The sequence below is a fragment of the Peromyscus californicus genome, unplaced genomic scaffold (assembly GCF_007827085.1).
Source record: "Peromyscus californicus insignis strain IS unplaced genomic scaffold, ASM782708v3 Scaffold_15__1_contigs__length_86483966, whole genome shotgun sequence".
In the NCBI taxonomy this organism is placed as follows: domain Eukaryota; kingdom Metazoa; phylum Chordata; class Mammalia; order Rodentia; family Cricetidae; genus Peromyscus; species Peromyscus californicus.
Genome location: NW_026294447.1, coordinates 73,707,645 through 73,727,782, shown reverse-complemented (window position 1 = coordinate 73,727,782; position 20,138 = coordinate 73,707,645). Strand labels below are relative to the sequence as shown.

At 47.4% G+C, this 20,138-nt stretch overlaps 1 protein-coding gene across 1 annotated transcript in view; it reads right to left on the bottom strand.

Annotated features, from left to right (window-relative positions):
* Map3k9 (mitogen-activated protein kinase kinase kinase 9) overlaps nucleotides 1-20,138 on the bottom strand; it is a 76,852-nt gene that overhangs the window by 14,790 nt on the left and 41,924 nt on the right. Inside the window, 6 exon segments of the mRNA XM_052739405.1 lie at nucleotides 174-327; nucleotides 839-961; nucleotides 2,508-2,748; nucleotides 5,059-5,234; nucleotides 5,889-6,037; nucleotides 16,355-16,535. Coding sequence (XP_052595365.1) covers nucleotides 174-327; nucleotides 839-961; nucleotides 2,508-2,748; nucleotides 5,059-5,234; nucleotides 5,889-6,037; nucleotides 16,355-16,535 — 1,024 coding nt within the window.

Here is a 20,138-nt window from a genome sequence, read left to right as displayed (position 1 = left end):
ACAGCTTGGGCTAGTCTATCTTAAAAAAATAAATAAATAAATAAAACAAAACCTGTATACTTTCCCAGAAAGCATTAAAATACACACGAGAGAAACATAGTGTTTCCTATTGTATCTTAAAACGCTGTGCCCGTCTTTAAGTGAGAGAGAATTGCACATCAGCTGGCTCTCACCCTTCATCTCCTGAGGTGAGCTCTTTCTGCCCAAGTGTTCCTGGTCCCCACGTCCGGCCCTTCTTCTTTGGGAGCCTCTTCTCCTCCTCCTCCCCTTCCTCTTTAGGGACCACTGAGCTCCGGCCCCAGGTTTTACTGCTTTCACCTGGCGTCACTGTGAACAACAAGGGTTGAGTAAGAGAAGTCCCTCCAAAAGTGACAGACAGACCACACGCACTTACTTTCAAGGAAGTTCGATAGTGAAAATAAAGCCAGTCTGGGTGTGGCACATGCTAAAGCTTTGACAGTATTTCTGAGGACCTAGGCTTTGGACAGCCTCAGCTTGGGAAGGACAGATTGAAAAAGGACAGTGATGCCCAACAGGGCGGACAGTATGGAGGTCCTCGAGGTGGGCACCAATCTGTATCTGCATCATTCCAGTTTCCAAACTGCTTTGCGGCAATTCACTAAAGCGCTTCCTCTACCCACAAGCCCCTGGGCTGCCATCCGACGGCCGGAAGTGGAGCCAGCACTGAACTTAACAAGGGACAAGGGGCAGGAGGGCTGAGGGTCAGCAAATGGACACGCGTGTGTGGACACACTGCTGAGGGAGGTGGCAGCAGCTATGGCTGGAACAAGCCTGAATTAATCAGGGGCCGAGCAGGCCAGGGGAAAAGCTGTCTCACACTGGATGGCTCGAAGGCGAGGGATGATGGTGGGGCTTGCCGGGGGGCTCGATCGGCTGCTGATGAGACTCTTCCTTTTATCCATGGTCGGGGAGGCCTGCACTGTGAACTTGTGCTGGAAATCTGCTTGGGGAGAGACAAATGTGTGTGTTAGGATCATCACACAGCCAAATTCATTCAAGAAACCCGATGTCTCCTGGCAGGCAGGCCTGAGGGATAGGCCTCGGTTTCCCGAAAAGCTTTGTTTATCCGGGAAATGTTCTCTTCCAGAGCCATCTCTTTTTCCCCAAAGGGACGCGTGCCAAGATGAACACACCACAGATGGCAGTCTTCATAAAGCTCCCTATTTAAAGGATATAGGTGGAGCGATTACAAAGGAGAGCTGCTTTTCAGTGCTTGTCACCTTGTGGATTACTCCAGCAAATGGCACTGGAAATTATGCTTCAGATGACCTGTCACCATCCGTGTCCTTTTTAGGTACCAAACAGGAAGCATTTGATGCTGCTTCCAAAGTGCAGGCAGAGCAGGGTATTAAGAACCAGCCCATGGTGGGAATGCAGGGATTCAACGGAAATGGGGAAATGACCCTAATCCTCGCACACCTCAAAGGTAGTTTCGATTTAGCGTGAAGAACATGAAACTTTAGCTCTGAAGTTCTGAGTTTCGGCCTCCTCATCCACCAGAGAGGCACTGGGGTCTGCCCACTAGACTAAACTCTCCCTGCAGATGGGAACAACAGCTTCCTATCTGCATTACTAGTGCACAGCAGATTCCTAGCACAGCCTAGATGCTCCAGAGGTACCGAAATACTTGCAAAAACAAAACAAAACTACAACAACAACAACCCATGTGTGACAATGACAGTAGTGTACACTCCCATGAGCCTAGTGTACGTTCCCATGAGCACAGTCTCTCAATTCAATGACTTAATTCCTTTGTCTGTGCTCCAGCCATCATCCCAAAGCTTAAACATCACCCATAGCCCCTCTGACGCCATGTTTCTTTGCTTCCTTACACGTCTAAGAAACTTGCTACCCAAGGCCTTATAGATTTAGAACACAAAGAACTTATTTAATCTATAGAAATACTCACCTGTCCCCTTGGGCACATTACACACCACCAAGATTCTAATTCACAGTTCCTTATTTCTTTGCATATCCCCCCCGCCGTCCCCACCCCCCATAACAGTACTGAAAATGTACCTTTATGGAGCCAATGTAGTTCTGACTAGCTATATATCAATCTTATAATATGAATTTTTACATATTAGCCTAATGTTAAGTGCACCGAGGGCTAATTATTAAGACACTTGAGACTAACGACTTGGCAGGGTTAAGATTTCTCATATGTGAACACCCCAGAATCCCCTCACCCTGATGATACCCATTCTTCTCCAGCTTTTGCCTCCAGTTGAAGTGTGCTCTATAGACTGCCATGCTTTGAGCAGCTTGGGCCACTTAGTGGGTTTATCATCACTGTATACTCTGCAGTCACTCACAAGGAACAGTTCCCCAGAAAGCCTGACATCCACTGAGCAAGACAGCCCACTCCAACAGGCTTTGAGAGCCATGGTCTACATTTCCAAGCACAGCCTAACTCCCACAAACCCCACCCCACCAGCCCCCCCATCCCACCCCACCCCCAACCCCACTCTCTTTCGGCCACCTACCGGAGGGGAGGCTGATGCGGTTGCCATCCTTGAGCTTCAGTCGGCTCTTCCTGAACTTGCCCTTGCGTTTCTTCACCCTGGGCTTTTCCTGGCACAGCTGGTGGATGATGATGTTGAGCTCTCGTTCGAGGATGTCAATCTCCCGCTCAGCCAGTTCCTGTTCCCTGCGTCGCAGCAGCTCCTCCTGGTTCTTCTGCTGGAGCGCAGCCCGCGTCAGCTCCTCTTCCCAGGTGCGGAGCTCCTATAGACAGGGGGAGGCAGCAGAGAGAAGAGTGGGCCTCAGTACAGAACGCCTCATGAGACAACCTAGAGAGCTCTCCCATGGTGCCTGGGAGAGAGGATGCCCAACAGTTGGGCTGGAAAGTGAACACATGCAAGCCCCGAGTGAAAGGAAAGTACAACACAGCCATACTGTGATTACAGCTAGAGAGGTTAAAGCCATGGAACAAGCCTGGAGACAGGGGCTGATCCTTCCTCCAACAGTAGTGACTCCTTATCCTCAGGGAGCATGTCCAAGACCACAGGGAATGTTTGAAACCACAGATTCTTCTGAACTCTGCATGCACTGTGTGTCTTCCTCTAAAATACCTCCATCATAAAATTTAACCTTTAAATTAGGCACCCTAAGAGATTAACAACCAATAATAGAGGATAATGATAACAATATATTATACTAAAATCACCAGCATTACTACTCTCGTCCTTTGGAACCATTATTAAATAAAATCAGGGTTTTCTGAACACAGACTTGCCATATCACAATAGCCGACAAGAAACCCAAGATCAATATAATATCTAGTTGGGATAGTGTGCACAGTGTCAGAAGGATGACTGTCCCCAGGAAGGGGCAGAGCAAGACTAGATCATGATGTTTAGAATAGCATGCAAATGGCCAGGCGGTGGTGGCGCACGCCTTTAATCCCAGCACTCGGGAGGCAGAGGCAGGCAGATCTCTGTGAGTTTGAGGCCAGCCTGGGCTACAGAGTGAGTTCCAGGAAAGGCTATACAGAGAAACCCTGTCTTGAAAAACAAAACAAACAAACAAACAAAGCAAAACAAAACAAAAAAGAATAGCATGCAATTTAAAACATAAAACTGTTTACTTCTGGAATGTTCCATTTAATAGTTTTGGGACAGTGGTTGACAGCGGTTAAATCAAGCCACAAAAAGCAAAGCCATGGATGGGAATGGGTTGGGGAGGATGACTGTAAACTACTTATTGACAAGATCCAATTTTAATTTTTCCTACTGGCTTGTGTAATTTATAAATTATGATTTTATCAATCCAAAACAAAGGTGGCCATGAGTCGGTGATTTAGCAGTCTTAACAAAAGCCAGCCCCCTGTGAAGGTTCTCCTAGCTGGGATGAGTAGTAGTGATAGGAACGCCATCAATGGCTCACCCAGAGGGACCCCTAAAGATTCGCCATTAGCTCCCTCCAGCCACTACTGCACGTGAATGACCCGCCAAGCTAAGCTGTACTGCACTTGGGATCACTATGCTGCTGTGAAGGAGCCTAATCTCTTTGATTCAGATCCAGAAGTTATTTTAAAATCATTTGTGTCGGGGTATAACAATGGTTTTGCAAAGAACACAGGGCTTAGAGTCAGATGGCCCAGGTTCAAGGACCTACTTCCTCACTTACTAGCTCCACGAAGGTGGAAGCCACTGGCCCTCAGGTGTGAGATGGAAACAATCACACCTGCTCCACATACTACCATACTAGCAGGACAAAGAGGTCTCGTGAAACTTTTCAAGTGAAAACAAAGTGAGAAACAAAATTAGATTATTATCACATTTCTATTTATTTATTCATTTAATCTCCGAGACAGAGTTTACTCTATAGCCCAGGCTTGAAATCACTTTATAACCCTGGCTGGTCTAAAACTTATGATGTACTCCAGTTTGGTCTCAAACTTACAACCCTCCTTCCTCAGCCTCCTGAGGGCTGAGATTCCAGGCATGTGCCAACATGCTTGGCTATCACACAACTATTAACTCCCCCGTAGTTCTACAGCACAGAATGAGAGGAAAAAGGAAGTTAGCCAAGACTGAGAACAGACCTCTGGATTTAGCCCTACCCAGACGGCACAGGGCAAACAATTGCACAAAATCAGTTTCACCCGTGTGGACACTGACTGCTAGGATCAGACCACAGAAAAAACATAAGGGCCACTGGAGGAACGGCCACCAAACCCAGAATCAGACTCCAGCAAGCCAAGAGGTGCCAAATGCCTATCCTGTTTCTGACTGACTCCAAAAGACCACACAAGATGCTCTGCTGGCGACTCTCAGGGCTGACGGACCCCTTCATGGAACGGCCCTCCCTCTCGAAGGGCCCTGTGGAACCTGGACACCCTTCCAGAACTGTCCATTTTAAGGTAGCAGGAGGAAACACTTGCTGGCAGCTGTCCACAGCTGCTCCTGTGCTGTGGACAGTCAAGCAGACTCCAAGGAGGAAGGCACTGACATCAGTGGCCGGGCGCACTGAGTCCAGAACCCCAGTGAAGCAGTTCTGCTAAGACAAGGCATGCCTTTCCCTCTTCTCTACCTTTTCTTTGGCCCTGAGTTGGTCAAACATTTCCTGAATCTCATGTTTCCAGTCATCCTGCAGGCAGTGGAAGGAGTCCTTGGGCATCTCAAAGAAACCAGACTCTTGTATGGTCGTGAGCTGGTCCAGGATACTCGTGAAAGATGGCCGTGAGTGGGGGTCGGGGTTCCAGCAGTCTGAATGGAAGAGGGGAAAGTGGAAGTCAGTTGCGCTGTCCTGTACGCTCTTGCTGAGCCAGTGCAAGGGAAGCGAGAACCAAGCTTCTGGGGCCCGACACTGCTGCCAGCTAACCGCTCACAAGTGCACCAGGGGTGACTATGCCCCCACTTTCCCCACACACACAAGCTACCGTGCCCGAGAAAAGCATCAGGGTGAGTCAGAAGAGTGCACTCTACCCAGTTGCTCCTGGCCACCAACACAGTAGGCCCCTTCCCTCCTCACTTGGCTTAGCTTCGCATGTCTCACAAATTCTGTTTCCAACTCAGTGATTTGAGAGTCCCTTTCTTCCCTGATGACCTTCAGTTCTACACACAAGATACTCAGGTCTGGGAACAAATGCCACTGTAGCTTATTTTGTATTACACAATGAGACACTGGAATGCAAGACAGCAGGTTTTAGTTACTAATTGCTATAGTCACTGCAGAAAGGAACCTGCTTTGGCAGGGTGTGGCCACTGTCTAGAAACAGCTCTCCCTCCCGACTCTTGCCCTGGGTGGCTAATACTCCATCTCCTCTTTCTGCAGCAGACCTCATGACATGAGGAAATGTCATCTGAGTGCTGTGTAAAGGTACACAGCCACCAGCTCTCCTCGGGCCAGGAGTTCCTTACCTTCCATGAGTTTGGCAAAAGGTTCTGGACATGTAGAAGGAATAGGAAGGGCGAGCTTGTTCATGGCCACTCCGTAAGCCACTGCTAAGCCATCAATGCCTCGGAAGGGGACCTCACCAGTCAGCAGCTCCCAAAGCAGCACTCCATAGCTGGGGAGAGGAACAAGGTAGAAACTATATAAGAAACAACAGCTACTACCTCGTCAAAACAGCTACCAAGGTTTATCCCACATCACCCTCAACCCGCAGAAGACTAATGGAATAGACACACTAACATAAAGGGAAGCCACAAAGCCTACTAGCGAAAAGCAGAGACTCTGGAGCGAGGTACACATCTGGTTTAAAGTGTTGGCCCATCATTCCCTACCCACAAATCCATGGGCAAATCACTCCATTGCTCTGAGCCTGTAATATCTCCTCTGGAGAGAGCAAATAACACTATATTAGACTCACAAGTTGCCAGAAAATCAAATGAGTCTTTAAGAGCTTAAATAAGTACTCAATGGCTACAGCAGTTTTATTGTTTTAGAACAAGGTCTTACTATGTAGCTTAGCCTTGGCCTGGAACTCTTAATCCTCCTGTCTCAGCCTCCTGAGGGCTAGGATTACAGGCGTGCACCACCATGATGGATTCTGTTAGTGTTAATGAAATATGCCTGTAGAAGAGACTCTCTCTCCAAACAGAATCTTGCTATTTTTAAGACAACTTTTGTCACAGATACGTTTTTGTTTTTTTTTTTTTTTTTTAGAAAACCAATGAGCACTTATTTAACATGGATTTTGTTCCTGCAAAAGATTTCTTTAAATGTCTTCTAGGTTAATACACATTTCTGACTCCAGATTGGTACAAACAGGACCTTCACAGAAGCCTCTGTCTAGCTCTGTGAGTAAAGTTCCACAGGGTAGACTGTGTCAGCAGGGTAGAGCGGCACACTAGCTGTGAGAACTCAGTGTCTCCCAACCTAGTAAGTCCACAGAAACATGTCTTTATCGCCTATGAATCAGGAAATGTGGAGCACAAAGCATAATGGAAGAATTAGTCTATAGAGCCACAATCAAAACCACGCAAAACTACACAGCATTCCGTCCTTCCAAGAATAAGTTAGGACAGGAAAACATAAGTCTGTGAGTACTCAAAAAGCAGGCTCTACTTGTACCTGCCACACCGACCTCAAATTTATTGTAACGCTCCTCAGTAGTGTGCAGCTGCAACAAAGGCTGTACTAATTAAATGAGGATGATGATGATGGATCTGGAGGGGTTTCTCGGTGGTTAAGAGCACTTGCTACTCTTGAATAGAACCCAGAATCAGTTCCAGCACCCACATGGTGGCTAATAACCATCTGTAACTCCAGTTCCAAGGGATCCGACACCCCCTTCCCATCTCCATGGGCACTGGGCATGCACGTAGTACACACATATAAATACATGCAAAACGGGGCTGGGGAGATGGTTCAGTGGTTAAGCACACTGGCTGTTCTTGCAAAGGATCCTGGTTCGATTCCCAGCACCCACATGTCAGCTCATCACCATCTGTAACTCCAGTTCCAGGGTATCTAGCACCATCTTCTGGGTAATGTGCACCCCCACCCCCCATAATAAGGTAACTCTTTAAAAAATAAATAAATACATACATACATGCAAAACACTCACACATATAAAATAAAATAAATCAATCTAATTTAAAAATTTTTGTAGCCCGGCGGTGGTGGCGCACGCCTTTAATCCCAGCACTCGGGAGGCAGAGGCAGGCGGATCTCTGTGAGTTCGATGCCAGCCTGGTCTACAAAGTGAGTTCCAGAAAGGGCGCAAAACTACACAGAGAAACCCTGTCTCGAAAAACCAAAAAAAAAAAAAAAAAAAAATTTTTTTGTAAAGGCAAAATGATGATGATGATAATCAGCAACCCTATATGTATCAGGATACCTTGCTTTTTTAAAGGGCCTTGCTATGTAGCCCAGGCTGCTTCAAACTTCCTATCCTGCTCCAGTCTTCTGAGTGCTAGGATTACAGGTGTGCACCCAAACACTAGACTCTTGTTTTCCTTCATATTTTCATGCAATGCTGGAGACTGAGCCTACAGTTTTGCACATGCTAGGCAAGCACTCTGACACTGTGCCCCTCTGCCAAACCTATCATACTTCGTTTTTAGTTTGTTTATTTTTTGCTTGTTTGTTTTCTCTGTGTAGCCCTGGATTTTCCTGGAACTCATTCTGTAGACCAGGCGGGCCTCGAACTCAGAGATCTGCCTGCCTCTGCCTCCTGGAGCGCCGGGACTAAAGGCATGTGCCACCATGCCTGGCACCTTTCCTGATACCCTGCATGTACAGGGAGTATGGCATTTTACAACATCATTCTGAATCCTTGCAAGGATATAGGCAAGTATGAGCACTACTTGGCAATCGAAGAAAGTGAAATCTTAGATGGGTTTAGTGGTATATATAGATGCCCAGCTCCAGACACTGGAAAGCAGGGTAAAAGACATAGGTCTTCCACAGAGAAATTAGTGAGAGGTACAGAAAAAACAAAATGAGGACAGGATACAGAGGTAAGCCACAACAGACTTACCAGGGCACAAAGAGGAAACCCTAAACCAGACCGGAGTGGGAAAAGCAAATAACCTTTAGCAGGGAGAGAGGGAATGAGGGAGGAATGGGAGGACAGGGTGGAAATAAAGAAAAACTATACTTCTGCCAAACCTTGACTGTGACTTACCCAGACAGTAGTCACACTCGGAAGCTTTTACCAAGCAAAGATGATTAGTGTCTGGGCCCTAAGTACAGAGTGTTTCAAAGACCTAAATATGCCCGGTTTGTGTCCTGGCATCCCTTCTCTGGTGGTTTCCCACTAGGCCCCTCTAGGTAGCCAATGAAGAAGTCTCAGGCCACCTGTAAGAGGGAGGAGTCAGGGCTCGACCCCCTGCAGCATCCGTGAGGGAGGCTCTACCTTGCTGGGCTGTTGGTTGTCTGTGATCTGCTCTACCTAGAGGCATGAGAGTTGAGGAGAGGGAGGATGAGGACGGAGACCCGAGCATGGCACACAGTAAAAACTAAATACGTGGCACTTGCAGGAGTAAAAGAATCACAAGTCAGTTTAGAATCAGCTTTCTACAAGTTCCTAGACGTGTGTCCACCCTTGCAGGGAGCCCTGTTGGAGCTGAGCCACGGTGAGCAATTTTATTATTAAAAAAAATTTACTTAATTTTTTTAATTATGGGGGAAGGAAATGTGTACTTGTGAGTACAGGTGTCTCCAGAGTCCAGGAGAGTATTGGATCCTCTCCAGTTAGTTACTGGCAGTTTTTAAGTTGCCCAACGTGGATGCTGCAAACTAAGCTTGGATCCTCTGCAAGAGCAGTATGCACTCTTTGTTGTTGTTGTTGTTAGTTTTTCAAGACAAGGTTTCTCTGCATAGCCTTGGTTGTCCTGGAACTCGCTCTGTAGACTAGGCTGGCCTCAAACTCACAGAGCTCTGCCTGCCTCTGCCTCCCAAGTAAATGCTGGGACTAAAGGCATGCGCCACCACCACCTGGCCAGTATGCACTCTTAACCACTGAACCATTTCTCCAGCCTCCCTGAGGACAATCTAAGCTACAGAGTCATTGGTTGTGCTGTCTAATTTTATGTCAACTCGACACAAGCTAGAGTCATCAGAGAGGAGGGGGCCTCAATTGAGAAAATGCCTCCATAAGATCAGGCAAGCCTATAGGGCATTTCTTAATTAGTGATTGATGGGGGAGGGCCCAGCCCATTGTGGGTGGTGCCACCCCTCGGCGGGTGGTCCTGGGTTCTAAAGAAAGCAGGCTGAGCAAGCCATGAAGAGCAAGCCAGTAAACACCACTCCTCCATGGCCTCTGCTTCAGCTCCTGCCTTTATGTTCCTGCTCTGCTTGAGTTCCTGTCCTGACTTCCTTCCACGATAAACATTGATGTGGAAGCATACGCTGAATACACCCTCTCATCTCCAAGTTGCTTTCTGTTTCATCCCAGCAACAGAAACCCCAACTAAGATACTGGCAGACCACGTGACAATATTTAAGGTATTTTCCCGGAAGATGTTACCCAATGGTCTGAAGCTCACCACTCCGCCTGTCCTGTTAGGATGGCTCCCATTACAGCTTCTTCAACTGGCTTTCACCAGCAGTGATTTTAGGGACAAGACCCAAATCTCAGACTTGTTAACAGGGTATTTGGGTAAAAGCTGAAAGAGTCTTCCCCCATGGAAGACAAACAAGCCCCTCAGTAGCCCTGTCCTTTCCTGACTGACACTTCTGTCACTATAAGACCCTAAACCAGGTGCTCACACTCCCATCCTGCCAAGAACAGGCATGGAACCTGGTGAGTCTGTCCATATCACAGCAGCAGCAGCAGCAGCAGCAGCAGCAGCAGCAGCAGCAACTGAGTAAAGAACAAAACCTGAGAGAAGCGAGACAGGAGAATATGCACATTATCCTGTAAGGAGAGCTGCTGTGGGATGGTCTGTATGTCAAATGTGTTGCTGATTGGTCAATAAATAAATCACTGATTGGCCCGTGGCCAGGCAGGAAGTATAGGCGGGACTAACAGAGAGGAGAATTGAGAGAACAGGAAGCTGGGTGAGGGAGACACTGCCAGCCGCCATCAGGACAAGGAAGATGTAAAGTACCGGTAAGCCACAAGCCACGTGGCAAGGTATAGATTAATAGAAATGGATTAATTTAAGCTGTAAGAACAGTTAGCAAGAAGCCTGCCATGGCCATACAGTTTGTAAGCAATGTAAGTCTCTGTGTTTACTTGGTTGGGTCTGAGCGGCTGTGGGACTGGTTGGTGAGAGAGATTTGTCCTGACTGTGGGCCAGGCAGGAAAACTCTAGCTACAAATGGCGTCCAACGTGGTGGCAAGAGTTTCCACCTAAAACCTGAGAAAAAAGATTCTAAAACGGAGCTAAAAACACCTCCTAGTTGTCTCTTTTAAGCTAGCAGCAGCCTGCATGTTTGAGCTACTATGGCGGGTTCCTGGCATGCATGCTCGACCTGCAGTATGGCGGGAATGAGGCCTCTGCAAGTGGCACATTAAGCTGTGTGGTGGATTTAGCCTTTGCTAGTACAAAAAAAAAAAAAAAAAAGAGGTTTCTGGGCTACACACTTCTTGATAGAAGCATAGACCCACTATTTCTGAGAGTTGATGGCTCCCAGAGCTGGCAGAAAACGTATCACCGCCATGTTGGGAAGCTGAAGTGGGCGGAGCCAGCAGCCACAGCGCCAGCGCCGTTTCAGGCTTAGAAGGCTGCAGTTTAAAGCAATAGGCTCAAGCTAATATAAAAAAAAATAAGCCACGTAAAGATGGCTACCACACAGAGAATCTGGATTATGTTCTCTTTGATATTTGTAACTGAAGAAAAACATTTGATTACAAAAGCTGTTGAGTTATGCCAAAATGTATATTTTTTTTTTGGTTTTTTTTTGTTTTTTCGAGACAGGGTTTCTCTGTGTAGCTTTGCGCCTTTTCCTGGAACTCACTTGGTAGCCCAGGCTGGCCTCGAACTCACAGAGATCCGTCTGGCTCTGCCTCCCGAGTGCTGGGATTAAAGGCATGCGCCACCACCGCCCAGCCGCCAAAATGTATATTTTAAAGGTACCTTGACTTCAAAATTTGGATGTAAGGATATGTTGCTTTGGAAAGGAGGCTCTGCTTTTGTTTCCACAGAAAGCCAGAGGCTATGGATTTGTTCCAGATTAAGACACATCAGATTTGACCAGCCAAGACCCCCTGAAAGGTCTCTGATGACACCATGGCCCAGATGATCCAACATCCAGAACCGTTTCAAGGCAACTGGCTCAGACGATACACCCTCATGGACTACTCTATAACCCTAAAATATTCTTTGTGTCCCCATAAGATACAGCGCCCCCCTCCAGCAGGAAGTAGTAAGAGAAGCTACGCCCAAATTCCCAAATATACCAAGCTGACTTTGGAGATGTGTAAAGGTTAAAACCTTCCTTTTTAAGAAAAGAAAAGGGGAAGTGCTGTGGGATGGTCTGTATGTCAAATGTGTTGCTGATTGGTCAATGAATAAATCACTGATTGGTCAGTGGCCAGGCAGGAAGTATAGGCGGGACTAACAGAGAGGAGAATTGAGAGAACAGGAAGCTGGGTGAGGGAGACACTGCCAGCCGCCATCAGGACAAGGAAGATGTAAAGTACCGGTAAGCCACAAGCCACGTGGCAAGGTATAGATTAATAGAAATGGATTAATTTAAGCTGTAAGAACAGTTAGCAAGAAGCCTGCCATGGCCATACAGTTTGTAACCAATATAAGTCTCTGTGTTTACTTGGTTGGGTCTGAGCGGCTGTGGGACTGGTGGGTGAGAGAGATTTGTCCTGACTGTGGGCCAGGCAGGAAAACTCTAGCTACAGAGAGGTAAGCGAAGGAGAGCATGCCCAGTAGCTGTGACTCAGGGGTCCCTGTTCCCGAGAGAGCTTTAGCTGGACACACAGTAGCCAAAGCTGCATTTGGTGTCTTCAGAGCCAAGCGAGAGCAGGCAAGGGGACTGGGAGCTGTGTACAAGTGAGAGCAGGTAATGGGACGGATGAGCTGTGTACAAGTGAGAGCAGGTAATGGGACAGAGGAGCTGTGTACAAGTGAGAGCAGGTAATGGGACAGAGGAGCTGTGTACAAGCGAGAGCAGGTAATGGGACAGAGGAGCTGTGTACAAGCGAGAGCAGGTAATGAGACAGGACAGGGGAGCTGTGTACAAGCGAGAGCAGGTAATGGGACAGGACAGGGGAGCTGTGTACAAGTGAGTGCAGGCAAGGGGATGGGTGAGCTGTGTACAAGCGAGAGCAGGTAATGAGACAGGATGGAGGAGCCGTGTACACCATGCAGACTGTCTTCACATCAAAGACAAGCTTCTGGCCATGGATAAGCTTGGCCTCCTTTCCTGCAGACTATAACACAGAAGTAACTGCAGCTCAGATTAAACCACTGGGACAAAGACAGGAAGGGAACCCGGAGGACCTGGGTCTCGCAGGGCACAGCTGTCCTGCCAACCTGGGCTGCCTGGACTACTCCTTGAAGCAGAAATACACTTCTCTTATGGAAGCTTCCATATTGATGGGTCTCCTTGTCATACCAGGTTAATTAATACACCAACGAGGACTAATTAGTACCAGTCCCACCCGTGTGTGGTGAGACAGTGAGAGTGTTGAGCCGCAACGGGACTGCTGTTTTCAGAGATCTGGAGCAGTGAACTATCAGGTCAAACACTTGACAAGGAGGAGAACTTACTCCCAAGTAGGTACTTCACTCTGTAACTAACACACAGCAAGATGAGAATGGATATACAGAGTACCAAATAACTCCGAAAGAAATTAAACCAATGAGAACGTCTCACATTTATGGCTTGAAAAACACTATCTCTAGGATGTCCACAGTCCTCCAAATAATTCACAGGTTAAACGCAATTCCTCTGAAAATCCTAGGTGTCCACTGAGGCGATGGCACCTATAATCCCAGTGCTTGGGGACACAAAAGCAGAAGGATCTGGAGTTCAAGAGCATCTTTGCCTATTTATCTAATCTGAAGCCAGCAGGTGCTATATGAGGCCAGTCTTTAAAATAATAATAATAATAATAATAATAATAATAATAATAATAATAATAAAATCCCAGTTGCTTATTTTGCAAAATTAACAAAATGATGCTAAGATTTATAAAGAATTAGAAAGCAGAATTGGAGGACTCTCTTTGCTAACTTCAGAGCTTACTACAAAGCCACATGTTTATCAGGACACGGTGATACTGGCTTACCCTCAGACCTTAGCCACAGACACAGACATGTTAACCGAGAACTGAGCGCCCAGGAACAAACCTCCCATGTCCCATGCGATGTTTCTGGCAAAGATGACAGAGTGTTTCCACGGGAAGGGAACAGTCTCTTCAATGCGTGGTCCCGACACAAGTGAACAGACACAAAAATATAAAGCTTGGCCTCCACCTTACACCACATGAAAATCAAGTCAACATGGATCAGAAACCCCAGGGTGAGAACCAAGATTATAAAATCCCTAGAAGGAAACAGAGCTAAGAATCTTCACAGCCCTGACTGAAGTAATGCTTTCTGAGGCTGACACCAAATGTCAGTCGAGAAGAGAAAACTAAGAACCATTTGGGTTTCAAACTACACAACTGAGAATTAGCCAAAAAATACAGAGTGGAAAAAAAATTTAAATCATGTATTAAAATACATGTAATAATAAAAATATTTTAAAACTCAAAAATAACAAAAGACAAGCCAGTTTTTAATTGGCAAAAGAGTTGAACAGAGAGGTGTCCTGGGAAGATACACAACGCTCAATGAACACAAGAGAGACTCAACTTCAACAGTCATTCAGGAAATGCAAATTGAAAATGCAGTGAAACCAGGCAGCGGGCAGTGGTGGCACACGCTGGCGCACGCCTTTAATCCCAGCACTCGGGAGACAGAGCCAGGAGGATCTCTGTGAGTTTGAGGCCAGCCTGGGCTACAGAGTGAGTTCCAGGACAGGCACCAAAACTACACAGAGAAACTCTGTCTCGGAAAACAAACAAACAAACAACAACCCAGTGAAACACTGCCTCACAGACTAGGTACAACTCAAACAGCTGCACCAAGTGACAGATGGAAGTGGAGAAGTTGGTGGAATGGACCACTGTGATTTCAACGGAGCATCTGTGGACAAAACGGTTTGTTCGTTCCTCAAAAAGTTACACATCTACTCAAATGCATGAAGGCACATGCCCAAGTGAGCAGAAAACACAGAGTCGCAAAAGAATTCGTGTGTCCAGGTCCACAGTAGTCTTACTCATAACATCCCCCAAAGAGAAAAATCGCTATCACGTAATGAATGAGCAAGTGAGCAAACATGGCCTGCCTGTATCACAGAATACTAAAAAGCCGTAAAAGGGATGCATTTCTAATGAAGCTACCACATGGGTGGACTTGTGAGCACGTTAAATGTGAGAAGTGAGTGACGGAGGAACCCGGATTATGTGAGTCCACTGATGTGAAATGGCCATGGGAGTCTAACCTGGAGACAGCAAATAGGTCAGACGGGGAGAAAGTATGACAAGCAGGAGGCATGGGGTTTCTCATGCCTCCCCTTTTGGAAACAGTGATCGCAGTGGGTTAAATGAAGGCCTGAACGATATCTGTTGATGTTCTAGAACTTAGAGTCCATAAGTGGACTGGGGTCTCCTCTAGGATCTTTAGGACAGGGCCCTGCTGTACCTGTTTCACACTTTTGGCCTCCAGAGCTATGAAAGAGCAAATCTCTATGGCTTTAAATCATCTGGTGTGTGGAAACGTGTTATAGCAGCGTAGGAAGCAGGTAACAGTGGTGGACGACGCTCAATTTACTCATGTACTTCAGCTTATTTAGGTTTCGTTGGGTCTTTGTTTCTGTTTTTTGAGTTTTGCCTATCCCAGGCTGGCCTCTACTAGCGGAACCTCTGATCTTCCTGCCTCCACCTCTAGAGTACTGGGATTACATACCCATACCACCACACCCAGTTCTCTGGTGCTGAGGATCGAAATCCAGGGTCCTGTGCACACTACTCTACCTGCTGAGCCACATCCCAGTCCTGAAGTGAGCTTTATAGATGCTAACAAGTACTGACCTACATACTTTAAAGAAGTCACTTTAAAGGAAATACCCATGCATAGAAACATAAACACACGCACACGTGCTTACTCTGTCACGTGAGAGGAAGCACTGGTCCTAGGCTGAGGTGCACTGATAACCCAGTCTTTTCTTACACAGGTGAAGGTGTCACTACTTTCAGACATGTCGGACAACGTCTATCCTATGGCAGCTCATCCTCCCTCAATGGCAACATGATTTTTTTTTTAAATCTATGTCCTTGTGACCTCTTAGACTGACACTTGCTAGTAGAGACGGCTGGCCATGTCTAATCTGTAACTCCACAGCTCTTAGGGCCTGCTGGGGACCCATCTATTCCCATTTCTAGATGAACGTCCAACATACAGAGTCTTGAGTGGAAGAATAACTAGATAACTGGAAAGGACAATTTCCAAGTTATCAAGAAAGGCAGCACAAAGAGTACGCATTGCTCAGGAGCTCAGGGAGGACACCGGGTTAAGTTCACCTTGAGTCCAGCAGTAGCAGCCGCTGAAGCCCAGCAATGTGGCTGAGCCAAGCTACTGCTTGGTGTAGGGTGACTTCCCACCCTACAGGTCAGAGACGGAAGTACATGGTGCCCCTGGAATCTGCTGACCTCTCCTGAGGAGCTATCTACCACATAAAGTGCCTTCAGGGATGAAGCAATTGCCACAGCATCCCTTAGCAACACAGAAATCAGTACAGATTATTTGAGAGGTCACCCAGACATACTTGGGGTGCCTTGGACCGACGCAACCTCAATCACAAGTTCAGAAACGTGAAGGCAAAACAGACCTGTCGGGAACTCCGAGGCTGCACCTCAGGATCTTACCTCCACACATCACTGCCTTTGGAAAACATGGAAGCCCGGATGACTTCGGGCGCCATCCAAGCGTATGTCCCCGCCGCGCTCATCTTGGTGGTCCGGTGCCACTCCCGAGCCAGCCCAAAGTCAGTGATCTTCAGAATCTTGTTACTCAGGTCTCCATTCTCCACTTTCTGCAGGATCAATACTGACGAAGAAAGCAACACAGAAGAAGAAGACAGGTAAGCATTAATCACAGGGTCTCCGCCATCCCCCTGCCACCCCCTGCAGGCTCTGCTCTGCCCATCGTGCGCAGACAGCAGAACCGCCATTTTACATCTACCCACAACATGTTCATTCCACACCGTGTATTTCTGCTGGCATCATCTCAAGTGCCCACAATGCCCTCACAAGGCAGGCATTCCAGGCTGAACATCCCTTATCCAAAAAAAAACAATTTAGAGGTAAAAGTCTACAAAGGTGCTTCCAAATCTGAAAGGACCCCAAGTTCTGAAACTCTTCTGGTCCTACCCATTCAGGATTAGGGGAACTCAGCCTGTATTGCCCTCTTTGTGTCACAGTTCAGGGCTGGATCCCAGGCAGCCTGATTTGAGAGCCTGCTCTCCTGCCGCAGGGTGACTGACAGAAGAGCTGTGAGTCACACGGACTCTTCTGAGGGGCAGCCACCTGGGTTATACCCTCTCACAGGTCCCAGGGACTGGAGACGCATGTTGGACTTTCAAAGTTTCAGATACAGTGTGTAGACGGCATCTGTGACTTCCTTACAAGCATATCCCACCCACCTTCTGACACGGTGACACTGACATCATCTACAAAGTTCATGTTCGGGAACCACACAACTGAGTTACAAATATCTATCTATCTATCTATCTATCTATCTATCTATCTATCTATCTATCTATCTATCTATCCATCCTTTCTCTCTCTCTCTCTCTCTCTCTCTCTCTCTCTATATATATATATATATATATATATATATATATATATATATATATATATGGCAAAAAACCTCATCCCCACCCCCCCAAAAATGCGTGTTTTAAATAAGTTTACCATTTTGTATAGCTGCCTTAGACACATGGAGCCCATGTGCTGTGGACACTCCTGACACTCTTAAGTAAGTCTGCCTATTGGGTCCTGGAGATTTCGTCATAATCCAGGGAGGCCCCCCACAACCAAGTGAGAAATGGCTGATGAGCTGGGGAGGGTCAGAGGCACACACATGCGCACACACTCATGATATCCTCAGTGAGCACGCTCAAGGAAGAGGAGCTGGTGCAGGGAGGTCTCCAATGCACTGCAGTGTGGGAGGCAGCCTGGCTCTCCTAAGGAGGCAGCTGAAGAAGCCGCCTCACCCATATGGTGGTCCCAGCCATAAATGTAACCTGGTGGGAGACAATCTAGCTAAAAATCACCCCAAACGTAACTGACTAAGGTGCCATACTGTACACTCTGCCAAGTGGGGGGCTAGGGAGCTGTCTGGATAAGTGCAGGACAAACCTCCTTGTCCTAAGTGGGATGGTTCAAAAGCTTTGTGTGAGCAAAGCTCTTTAGCTGGACACAGCCTTGCCTGAATCTGTCTGTGGGAGTTCAGAGCAAGAAGGAAGGTTCCCTCTTCACCCTGTGAGGAAGAAACCTGCTGGAGACAGTGTAGCAACTACATTTTAAAAGGGATTTAGCTGGGCCTGGGAAAACAGTAAAAACAAGTTAACTCTCAGCCCAGAGTGCCAAGCTGACCTAGAAGTTTCTCACTGTCCTCCATGTGCTACAGGGCCTCTGAAGTAGGCTGGACCGAGATGCCTCACTCACACTGCAGACCCTGACAGCAAAGACCCCTCCACAGCTAAAGAACAGAGCCTAGGATGGCAGTACTTGGGTCAACTTTTAGGATGAAGAGGGGGTGCTTCAAGACACAGCCACACCCCTCTTCTCCACCCCTACTCCGCCCACTGAACTGTCACATCTTGAAGGGAGAGGGGCCAAAGAGCTCCAAGTCCTTCGTGTATGGCGGGATTACCAGTAGCTACAGGACTGGAGGCTTCTGGGAAGAAAACAACCCCACCCTAGACCTAATGGACTAAGTTCCCTCCTCCTCCACACCCTCTCATCCCTCCGCACCCTGGCTTCCCCCACCCAGGAGCTTGAGCAGATACAAAACAAGGAAAGAAAAAAATCCTTCCTCTCCATATTTAGAGACCAAAAAAAAAAAAACCTTCCCAGAATCTTCCAAGGCAGAAACAACAGGAAAGTAGACATTCAAATAGCCAGGCAACTGACACTAAGGAAATTCCCCATTCCCATTCCAGAGGCCACCAGCCACTGACTGTCCTCAGAGAGAGTGCTCTCCTACACACCGAGTGAGGTCCAGGCACCCAAAGCCCTGGGTGGTGGGAACAGGGTACAACAGAGAGAAAGATGACGTTTCCTATTAGTCTGTTTGAGGGCTTTGTTAACGAGATGTAAGACTGAAGGGGCAAGATTCAGCCATGGACTGCCCGTCCGCATGGAGTAGGACAGCTACCTGCGGGTCAGTTCTACCTGCTCACCGCCATCCCACCCACCTCCTACTCAGCTGACCTCACATACTTGCCCCTTTTGGACTCCACGACCTAGGAGGAGTCCTCATCAACAAAGAGGGACTACAGTCTGAAACCCGTCTGCCACCTCAGCAGGCGGTGGCAGGCTACCCCGTTCTGACGCCCTAGTCTACCCAGCACCAGCACTGGTACACTTCACATGCTGTCCGACACTTGTCACTGGAGATGAAATAGGAAACAGACAATCAAGCACTGTACAGCCAACGATCCAGTAGAGTGCGGCTCCTCCACGGCGCTGCATGGCTGCCACCTGCATCGGTTCCAGGACATTTTCATCACCCCAAAGGAAGTCCTGTAACCACTAAGCAAACAGTAGTCCCCATTCCTCTCTCCTCCCAGGCATGAGAAACCACCAATCAGGTTTTGACTTACCGATTGTGAATACTTCATAAGATAGAATGATGTGGTATGATATCTGTCTTCACTTAATGTTTTCAAGGTGAGTCACATTATAGCTTAATAATAATACTGCATAGTAATACATTCCTGCTATATACGTAAATAGGACAGCTGCTCATTTGGGATCATGCGCTGTGTAACTGAACATGGCTGCTTACTAAAATCATCTTTCGGAGTCCTTTAGTCCTCTCTAAGACGTAGGGGGATGACTCTCCCTGTTATATCCAGTCAAAAGAGATGTGAAAAGATTAGGTCAGTTGTGTCTGGTTGATGGGGGAGGGGGGGGGACAGGAGCAGAATCCACCTTCTCACCTCATAGCCTTGTTCTCCACATCTGTGCCATGTGGTCCAGAGACGAGAAAGAAACTCTGCCTTTAAGGCTTAACTCAATTTCCTCAATGCTATGGCCCACTAACTCGTCTTCTCTGCTATCCCAATGCTACTCCTTCCTCAGCAGCCAAAACCAACTGCACACAATTCAATAGGTCACACGTCCAAATACTCCCTGCTGGGGCATCTAAGTGTCTATCATCTTTTCCTCTAGAATGCCATGGGATCTGATTCCCGGAGGATAAAAACCTCATTCTCTTCTAGAATCCACGATACCCTGCTCCAGGAAGCACACACAGGGTCAGGCTCTTAACAAGAACTCCCTCCTGCCTAGCCAGTTACTAAGATGTACCCATGCATTTTCTCTATTGCTTCCCCATGTTAATGTTGAAAAGTGTTGGGGGATGATTATGCAGAGGAGAGCAGAGTCAGAGAAAGGAACACCTCGGCCGGGGGTTCCCCAG